The sequence below is a fragment of the Salminus brasiliensis genome, chromosome 20 (genome assembly GCF_030463535.1).
Source record: "Salminus brasiliensis chromosome 20, fSalBra1.hap2, whole genome shotgun sequence".
NCBI classification, from domain to species: domain Eukaryota; kingdom Metazoa; phylum Chordata; class Actinopteri; order Characiformes; family Bryconidae; genus Salminus; species Salminus brasiliensis.
In genome coordinates this window covers 7,619,927-7,630,760 of record NC_132897.1, presented here as the reverse complement: position 1 = coordinate 7,630,760, position 10,834 = coordinate 7,619,927, and the positions used below count along the sequence as shown (strand labels likewise).

The 10,834-nt window shown below is 37.4% G+C and overlaps 1 protein-coding gene across 1 annotated transcript in view; it reads right to left on the bottom strand.

The window, feature by feature from the left end:
• Positions 1-1,328: 1,328 nt before the first annotated feature.
• stxbp1b (syntaxin binding protein 1b) overlaps positions 1,329-10,834 on the bottom strand; it is a 32,063-nt gene continuing 22,557 nt past the window's right edge. Inside the window, exons 17-19 of the mRNA XM_072664758.1 lie at positions 9,974-10,059; positions 9,056-9,210; positions 1,329-5,875 (exon numbers count right to left, since the gene is read on the bottom strand). Coding sequence (XP_072520859.1) covers positions 5,769-5,875; positions 9,056-9,210; positions 9,974-10,059 — 348 coding nt within the window. The 3' untranslated portion in view covers positions 1,329-5,768. The remainder of the gene's footprint in view (positions 5,876-9,055; positions 9,211-9,973; positions 10,060-10,834) is intronic.

The following is a 10,834-nucleotide window of genomic DNA, read 5'->3' as shown; positions in this document are numbered from 1 at the left end:
TACGTGTGTGTGTATATATATATATATATATATATATATATATATATATATATATATGTGTGTGTGTGTGTGTGTAATTAAATCACTTAACTAATAGGGCAGCTGAGCTGTCTCGTGAGCAGAACGTCCTGTGTCCACATGATTCAATCGGTGCTCATTCATGGGTCCAACCGGACACTCGAGTCTCTGCAATATGGAATCCAAACACCAAAGTCATTGAAACGGTTTGTGGGACGTGATCTAGGATTAGGGAGACTTGGCTTGACTGGAGTGCCATTTAGTTCTTAACAAGTAAACTTTAAAAACACTCAATCTAAGAAAACTTTTTTGTATTATTATAATAATTATATTATTATTTATTTAATTTGTATTTCAATATAATTGTAATAATTATATTTCACTAAAACAATTTAGTTAAAGGGTACTAATACTGTTTTTTTGTGTTGTGAATAAAGTCATATGCAAAAGTTTGGGAACCCTGTTAAAAATGACACATTTTTTTATTTTTTAATAGAAAATAGGTGAGCACAACAACTACAGAAAACTTAAATATAAACATTTCCTGTGAATATATATAATAATTAAAAATATAAATGTATGTACTTAAATTAAGTAAATAAACAATAATTGTGCTTTAGAAGTTTGTTTTCTGTAGAGGTTGTGAACCTATTTTAAACAAACAGACTGATTTTTCTACAAAGGATTTAATATATGTTTTTAATATTAATATTTTTAGTAAATAAATTTGAAGTAAATAATGTTATTTATTGTAATATGCACATGCATTGTTGTGAAAGGCACTTTATTATTTATTTTTAAGACTAAAATACATTTCCCTTTATTTCCCTCCTATTTTATGCGTATATTTGTAAGTGTAAAGTCAGTGGGACACAATTGCCACCCAGTCCTGGAAACACAGACTAAGCTTAAGCTGCTGATAGTAAAACAACTTTGTTGCACATTAAAGACTTACTCAAAATGCTATTTCTGCTATGGACTGAAGTAACAGGTTCTGAATGTGTTTTGGATCAGATCTAATGCATCAAAACAGTTGAATTATTATTAGGGTTCTATTAGTTTCTAGACTCTCTACAATCAGCAAAGATTGGCGGAGCCATCAATGAATAATCAAATGACCTATATATGAGATAATGTTGAAGTCTGAATGGTTTGGTGGCGCCCCCTACTGTCTAACTGATGAAACCACCTCTAAGTAGAACTGCTTGATAAAAAGCACATTCCACAAATCCTGAGCTGAAACAGTGTGAATTAGTATTGGTGTTGGTACTCTTTATGTAGTTTTAATGAATGAGTTAGAATTCATTCCAGTAAGCAGACAGATGTTTCTCTTCATACATTTATAGAACATGAAGCGGAAATAAGCATCCTACTTGTACAGAGGCAGTTTCAATAGACAACATCAGTACAACACTGCAAGAGAGGATGTGTTACTGTTTTCACAGACTTCAATTTAAATCTGCCATCATTTATGTCTACACCTTCTGTCTACGTTTCCTATGGAACACAAATTCAACAAAACAAACAGAAAAGAAACAAAGACAAGAAAAGCAAAGCAAACTAAACTACAGACCTACAAAGAGTGTGCACAATGACCCAGAACTAGTCTGAACTGAAGCAGGTAAAAAAGAAACTTTCAACCAACAGGAAAAAGGTGGTTCAGAAAGATGAAGTTAGATATACTGCAGATAAAGGAATACTCCAGCCTTCTACAGCCCAACCTCGATCTGCTGCAGCTGTGTGTTGTGCTGTTTCACTGTGTTCCCACAGACTGCAATTTCCCTGCACACAGTAAAAGAACAGAAGACCTACTGACTCAAAACACACTTCTTAAAGAAGCCAATGGGCAGGTGCTGAAGCAACTCCGCTTTGTAAATGTTGTGAGATTTTTGTATTTTTTATTTGGAACTCCAGTCCAACCAGTAAAACTGTTCACTTCATTAAATAATATGAGGTTCACTTAGTAAAACCGGTTCACTTAGTAAAAGAACAGTTCATGTTCAAGTTAGTTGAACTGTTCATGTAGGGAAAATCATTTTCTGTTCACTTAGTAAAACACATTTGATTATTTAGTGAAATAACAGTTTGTCTAGTTAAACTGTTCACTTATTAAAATAATGAACTGTTCACTCAAGACATTTCTTTATTTAGTAAAAGAACAGTCCACTTAGTTGAACTGTTCACGTAGGGAAAATCATTTTCTGTTCACTTAGTAAAACACATTTGATTATTTAGTGAAATAACAGTTTGTCTAGTTAAACTGTTCACTTATTTAAATAATGAACTGTTCACTTAAGACATTTCTTTATTTAGTAAAAGAACAGTCCACTTAGTTGAACTGTTCACGTAGTGAAAATCATTTTCTGTTCACTTAGTAAAACACATTTAATTATTTAGTGAAATAACAGTTTGTCTAGTTAAACTGTTGAGTTATTAAAATAATGAACTGTTCACTTAAGACATTTCTTTATTTTGTAAAAGAACAGTCCATTTAGTTGAACTGTTCACATAGGGAAAATCATTAGCTGTTTACTTAGTAAAACACATTTGTTTATTATTTAGTGAAATAACAGTTCGTCTAGTTAAACTGTTCAGTTATTAAAATAATGAATTGTTCACTTAAGACAATTCTTTATTTAGTAAAAGAACAGTCCACTTAGTTGAACTGTTCACATATTCAAATAACTTTCTGTTTACTTAGTAAAAGAACAGTTTTTTCCCTTACTAAAGTCAAAAAAACATTCTATTCTTTCTAAGAGCGAGAGGGAGAGTAAACACGTTGGAATAATAGCTCCTGACCAATAGCTACCGTGTAGCTCACGCTGGAGTAATCCTTTAACTCCTGGCTATTTTTGTACATACGGTAAAAGCACAACGCAGCACAATGGCAGTTCCAAAGTTCACAGGATCACAAGAGATACAAATGTGACATAACAGGAAATACAGACAACAATAAAGCTTAAAAATAAATACTGAATAATCCTGAATGAATATTAAGATACTCAAAGAAATGAAGCAGGTGTGTATTTTGCAATGTATCCCAAGAAATGGTCAATGTTACTGGAACACTAACAACACCCTAAACTCCCTCCTTTTCTCCATTTAAAGATCACACTATACGAGTCCTTCGCCATTAACCAAGGATCTGAATAATACATTCAATATTATAAAGCATTACACCCAGGAAAACCCTGACTGGCCATTCATTTGTTTGTATTTCAGGTGAGTTTTGTCTCCATCTGCCTTTGCTACATAAGACACTGGGTCACCCTTGAGGCACACTACTCTCCATTTCCATCTACCACTCACTAAACGGCTACTCTGCAAACTGTATTTTCATCATCAAACTGCAATAAATGGTTGAACACGTCTTTGTTTTAGATGGACCTCTTGTTAAAAAGTGCTTATTAGATTCTTTAAAGATTCTTTTAGCTATTTTTAAGCCAAATTCCAAAATTGTCCAATGGCATGATGGCGTCAATAATCTACAGCATGGTTCAATAAACTACAACTTTTAAGAAAAACAAAGAAAACCATAGACATGTTGATAATCGTCTCAATTTTGTGTCTCAGACTGGTATAAAAAAATATATAAGTGGCGTCAGTCTATTAAAAAAGTTTAATCACAACAATATTCTGTGATTAGTTCTGATTAAAAACTGAATAAATCACAAATTAAAATGCTAGCTAGCACAATTTTTGGGTGGGAGAACAAATAGATGTGTGGTATGCCTAATAAACTGTCTAGAGGAATCTGCTGTTTTCCTTATAATATCTCTGTAGTTAAGAACATTAGCCTTGAACACGATGAAGCTCAGACACAGACGCCTTAATAGAAAATATTTCAGCAAAAATAAAGTGTGATCTCTCCTCTGAGCTCAACAGTAGAGACGCTGTGTTTACACCGTTAAATAAAACCACTAGGCTCTGTAAAGGGAGTGACCTACAGGAGGAAGTTGGGGCCAAACCTGGTACATTAAAAAATGTTAAGGTGTTAATGTTTGCAGATTAATCGTTAACATGTTGATGATGTTAATACAGTAATATAATTCAAGATCATTTGGTCCATTCCTCATAAAGAGTGATGAGTAAAGCATTTTTAAATGGGGTTTATAAAATAAAAATTAATAAATAAGAAATAAATAAATCATTTTTAATGACAAGTTTGATGTTGAGGTTTGTTTTGTAACAGCGATGTTCTGTAACAACTTAACAAGACAAATGTCAAGCAGTGGATCTCAGTGGAACGATTCTGCTCCTTGTGATTATCTATAAGGGCACTGCTACAGGAAGCTGTGGGGCAGGTATTCCAAATCAATGTCATGCTGCATTTTATATGTCACATGCAAAGGGATGCAAACCTGAGAATAAAGAGTAACACTCGGACACTTCCATGTCTCACATGAGCTTCAGCCACTGCACGAAAAGTGACAAAACTACTGCTGGCAACTCTGTATCTATAAAACACTGAATTACTGTACTTTACTGAACATCTACAGGGACCTGTTTTTTCTAAACACACAGGAATGTATTATACTGCTCTTCTCTCCCTGCTCTCACAGACAGAACCAGCCCGATGACTGGACACCTGATTCTAATGCACTGTATGTTCTACATAATATTAAGAACTGTGGGATAAAGGATTGTGCTCAAAAGCTTGAAAATGTATTCCTAGACAAACATAAATATTGAAGCTGATGCCAGTGTTTGCATTTATCCAAAGAAGGTTTTAAAACTAGATTTTCTTTCAGGCAGCCAACAAGCACTGAGCATGTGTGACTTCATGAAGTTAAGTTCTGTGGACATGTGGCTCCTCGTGAAGTTGCCTGAGAGAATGGCAAGAGTGTGCAATGCTGCATCAGTGCTATGGAGGCTTCTTTGGAGGATGTTCACTTCACTTTCTCCACTGTTTTTTTCTGAAATGTAGGTAACAGTAGGTAACAGTAGGTATGTCCAAACTTTTGACTGGTACTGTAGGCCTACGGTAGCCTAAATAAAGGGAGACATATTGTTCTCTGTGTAACTGAGAGAAAACTGCTCTGTGCTAAACTGAAATGAGCATCAGAACAGCCCGGGTTGAAAAGGCTAGATTTAAACTCAGCTTGAATGACAAAAAAAAGGACAAAAGTATTGGGACACACCTCTTAATCACTGAATTCTGGTGTTTCGGTCACTACTATTGCCACAGGTGTATAAAATCAACCACCTAGCCATGCAGGTTGGTAAAATTTTCTCTCTCCCAGATGTTCCATCAACTGTAAGTGATATTACTGAAAAGTGAAAGTGTTTAGGAAAGTTGCAGAACACGGTCACCAAGTGCTGCTTTATAAAGGTTACCAATGGGCTGCTGGCTCAATTTGAACTGCAGAGCTCCAAATTGCTGTTAGAGCTGCAAAGGAGGATCAACACCATATGAATGCCTATGAATTTGGAATGGGATGTCATAAAAGTGCTTGTAGATGTCCCAATACTTTCGTCCATATATACTTCACATTATATGGAGGTTCTGTCAACCTCTGTTAAGGTTCTTCAAGCTTGAGCATCTCATCTACAATAAATGGTCTGAACTGAAAGGTGAGCCGAACATGTTGACAGAACTTTCTGTTTCTATAAGTGTAGACGGGCTTGTGGGTTCTGGGTGGAACTAAAACTGAGCATATAGAGGACCATGATGACCAGAATTAATCTCCTCATCTAGGTCCTAGCGGATGGGCTCAGGTTAGCGCTCTCATTCTCTCTGTCTCTCGCCCTCAGTCCTCATCGGCGAGCTTGTCCTCCGGGGCCGCGTTCGGGTCCAAGAAGTCCTGGTGCTGGAGGTCCTTTAGGTACTTGGTAGGAGTGATGGTGTGGGTGGATCCTGTGGAAGTAGATATAAAAGGTTGCATGCTGCTTTCTCTGCAATTATCTGTCATTTGGAAAGTGCATGCTGTTTTTATATATAACACACATGGACGCAAGGCCACGTCTGATGAACTCCAGGCTATAAGTGCTATACTGAATTGCTATTTCTTTATCTACAATTGCGAGTGCTCAGAATATTCTGACAATTTCAGAGCAATTTGAGCTCTATGCAACTCCAATGGGTGTAAATGTCAGAAGTATACTTACAAAACATGAAGGAACAACATTCTTCTTTTGCGTTTTACCTTCTCTTACCTACCATACATTAAGGGACTTTGGTTTTGTCCTGTTTAACACAGTAAAATCTGGTTGGATCTACCATAAGGGTGTCCTGGGTAAGGTACAATTTCTACATAATGTTGTTTTAAGTCATAAAGTCATGTGAAAAGTTTGGAAACACCCCATTAAGCATTTTAAACCTCTAAACATTTGGAGATTTGATCTTCCTTCTTTTAATAGTGCTGAGAGATGGAGGCAATATAACTAAACGCATACAACTGAAAATAAAACATGGGAAAACTCAAGATTATCACTGTTCCAGAAGACCTGGTCTTTGTCTAGGTGTTCTCTTGTCCAGCTTGTCTAGTCTCTCTGTCTCTTTCTGATGGTAGATGCTGTATTTTGACATCAACTGTGGCAACAGGAGCTACCTGTCCGGGTCCCGTAATGGCGTTTCAGGATTACTGGAGACTCCATAACTCATCTTGTGGTCTACTATTGGGCTGAACTTGCTCATAGAGGTCTTTGGATCTTACCATGGTGAGGTCATTTTACAATATTAAGAGATTAAGTTAATAAACACATACAACTAAACAAAGGTCTTTTACAAAAAAAATTGTAAAATTAAATAAAAATAAATGCAATTTTCTTGTGAATAAAACATTTGATCAGAAAGAGGCTGCACTTGCTTGATTTTCATGGTAGTTGTCATTGTAAAACATTGGTCCTGTGCGGACATTTAAGGACACTTTACTCATCTTGTATTTCGCTCTTGGGCTGAACTTGTGAGGCCTGTTCTGGCCATGTCGTAGTTGGAAGTTGTTTTGAAAGTTCTCCACTTGTAAATGATTTAGCAGACAGTGGAAGGGCTAACTTCGAATTGTTCAGAGATCTTTTTAAACCCCTTCCCAGACTCATCAGCATTTACTACCTTCTTTCTGAAGGCCTCAGAAAGCCCCATGGTTCTGGGCATGGTGATCTTCACTACTTACTTCAACAATGAAGAGCAACGAAAACTAAAGCAACTAAAATCCTCTAAAACTAAAAACCATGTTCTGATCATCTGCAGCTGATGTTCTGCAGCTGATTGTGATTGTAGGCATTTTAAGGAGTTGTCAAGTTCGGGTGGCAGGTAGGGATGAGGAGGACGTAAGTTCAGGGTAATGGGTTTAATAAAGACAGCCAGCACTAAACAAAAGCAGGAAATAACCAAAGAAAACACTAGAACCAACAGAGATGGTCAGCAGACCAAACTAAACCGAAACAAGCAAGAAATACTAAACAAACTAGAGACCAAACATAAGGGCAGTGAGAACCACAAGAGCCATGCACTCACAAACACACAATAACCAACCAGAACCACAGCCAACAAAGGTACTACATATACACTGAGACAAATGAGGAACATCTGAGAAGAGTTAACGAAGGGGCAGGGCTGCAATGGAGAACACTTGGGAGACAAATGACAAAGCGGGACAAAGGCAGAGACTAGGGAGGAAGCAGGGACAAAATACAAACAGAGCCACAGAGGCAAGATGAAGACAACTGTTATAGGACTAATAAATGACTATATATAGAAAAAATGATATCTAAAATATTTCCATCTCTATAACTCAAAACTGTTCAAATAAAGATCAAATCTCCAGATGTTTAAATATATTTAAAAAAGACAAAGGTTTTAATAGGGTGTTCTAATTTTTTCAGCCAATCTGGTTCCTAAAGACTTCTGTCTCTTCTTCTCAAGCCTTAGGAACACTAGGTAGTCTTAGGAGATTGTAAAGAGTCTGGGCATCTCACACTTCCCCACTGAGGTTAGCTGTTTTTTATGGCAAATGAAATGAAAATGTCTATCTATCCCACTAAACGAGTAGGGATCATCCACTACACGACTTCAACCTGTTGTTGAACTGAACAGCACATATTGCAGGCTACCTTGGTACGAGGCAGATGTTCCACCTTAAATGGTGCTGCAGTATTGGACAGCTATTACTAGCGCCAAAATGTAGCTGCTGCGTCATTTAAGGTGGGCCGTAGATTTAAAATCAAAAAAGAGACTTTTCCTTAAAAACTGAACTTTCTGTGCTCAATTTTTATTGGCTATTGACAGGACCCGTTCAGACTGAGTAGCTGAACAGTATACACTCGGGACTGATCTGCTTCGACTGGTCCAAGACGTGATCAGGAGACCAAGAGTTGAAGCCTGTGCCCCTCACATATTACATGTGTGACACACATTACACACATGACTCTTTGTCTCCAACTGTCTCTGTCTCCAACGGACAACAAAATGCAGACTAGAGCCAACAAGCACAGTCTCAGCCAGACTGGCAATCGGGGTACAGATGGCGTAGTGTAACCCTGGCTATAGACAGAAAAGTGCTCCTGATCTTTGCAGCTATTTCCATAAAGACGTATTGATGTACATCTTTACAATGACAGGAAATGAAGGCTCATTTCATGCCCGATTTGCTGTGTCGTATCATGGGAAGACTAATCCTTTGTCAATTGCTCTGTTTGAATCCCAGTCGATATAGAGATCAGCCAGTGTGATGCTTTCTTCACCCACACACTCGATCTGTTGACTTTTTTTCACTGCTGCGTCGATAGAGCCCTGAAGCTGCTCTGACTGAAGGTAGATGAGTCAGGCTTGGGGCAGTGGAGGAACAGAGACTGAGCTGAAATTATCCTCTCTCACATACACGTATTTAAAGGACAGAGCGTATGAAAGCATCTTGAGGAGGAAGTCGAGACGTCAGCTTTTGTATTTGTGTTAATGGCCTTTCTGTTATGGTGGGTCACAGAAAAGGAACAGAGCTTTCTCTTTGATCCTGACTGTAGACAATCACCGTCAAAGTAAATGGCAAAGAGCACACATATGCCACAGCCAGCCCGGCTTAGAATCTCCACTCCAGCTTACCGATCAGTGCCTCCCATTTGCCATTGGCCTGCGTGACCTCATAGGCGCAGCGCATTTCGCTGTAGGTCACGCCCCCGATGATGAAAACGATGACCCGCGGACCTGTTCGCATTTCACCGGGGCTTTTATTCTTGTGCCAGTTCCCGTAACGTGCACTGCAGGGAGAGGAGAGGAACGTCACTGAATGGGTGTATGAGTGTGTGTGTGCAGCTATTCAGTTTAACACAGCTTTAGGACTAATTGAGCATTAAGCTGTGGTGCACTGGAACTGTATTCTCTAGAATGATGGATGGAGCTCCATCCAACACTTTTGGGATGAGTTGGGGAGTTGGGGGTGAGGTACTGTGCGGTGGTGATCCTCCAACATCCTGACCTCCTTGTTGTTGCTGAATGCATAGTCCTCACAGAAATGCTCTAAAATCTAATAGAAAGACTTCACTGGACAGTAGAGACAGTTACTCCAATAAATGAAAAGGTGCCCCAATACTTCTGTACATAAAGGCTATTAGGGGAGAGGGGGGCACAAACTAATGCAGGGTAAATTTATTTTGTATGATTAAATAAATAATACCTTGATTTTTGTAATTCATCTGAACCTAAAGCTCACAGCTCACATTAAACCACTATAATCGTTTAGCACTCATTTATATATTTCAAGAATGCCATTTTTGACATTTTAACATAATTTACATCTTGTTTTTTACATTGTGTCAGAATTCCATGATGAATAGACCAGTAGAAATGCTTCAAAATGACTCTTTTTGCATTGACTTCCATTGAAGGTTAAGATTATTATATATATATATATATATATATATATATATATATGTTTTGGTATATTATAATGCATGTGGAACAAACAGAATATTTAGGTATAAAAACAACCATGTGTGTGTTTGTGTGTGTTTGTTGTCTTACCTGGTAGCTGTGGTGGTTTTAGAGGTGGCGGTGCGTGTAGAGATGTATGGGTATTGCTTTGGATCCAGTTTATCTTCAATAGCATCCTGTAAAAAGACAGAGACGTATATGATGCTTCTGGATTGTTACACTTTAAATGCCTGTTTCTTTTCTCCACCGTTCATGCACACCTAGCGACCCTCTTCCTATGATATTCTATGATACACATCCCATGATAATATAACACTGTATATACAACTGTATATACATGCTCCAGTGCGACAACAGACGTGAACAAATGTGGAGGCTAACCTCAGTGTTTCCTGCGTCATCCAACTGAAATCACATCCTCCTCAGTTCATTTTTAATTATATAATAAATAAATAAATGCTTTGATTTTCAAATAATCCAAAAACAAATTAATTCAAATTTGTAAGATTAAAATGTTTGTTTTCAAAGATGGTTAGCGCCTGTGTTCAACACTAGCTATTTTAAGGATATTTACATCCAATCAGATGCTTTCCTGCTTGAATTTTTACTTTTTTGAACAGGATAGGCATCCACACAGCACCCCTGGACTCAACTCGCTGGACTCATCACGCAGCATACAGCCGCATCTGATGAAACCGATGCGTCAGATGCCCATCAAAAACAAATGGGATATGTTCCTGTGTCAACGAGTCGGAGCAGTATAAATATATGATTTTGACAACATCTACATAATATTTATAAAATAAATCATATTTTTGATAGTTTGAAAGGGCTGTTGGAAGCTCCTTGTATGCATTAATGTGTATAAATGTGTATAGGAGTAGGACCGCGTGATATTAGGAAAATGACTTAGCAACATTTCTTTATATTTACAAATTTACAAATTACAGA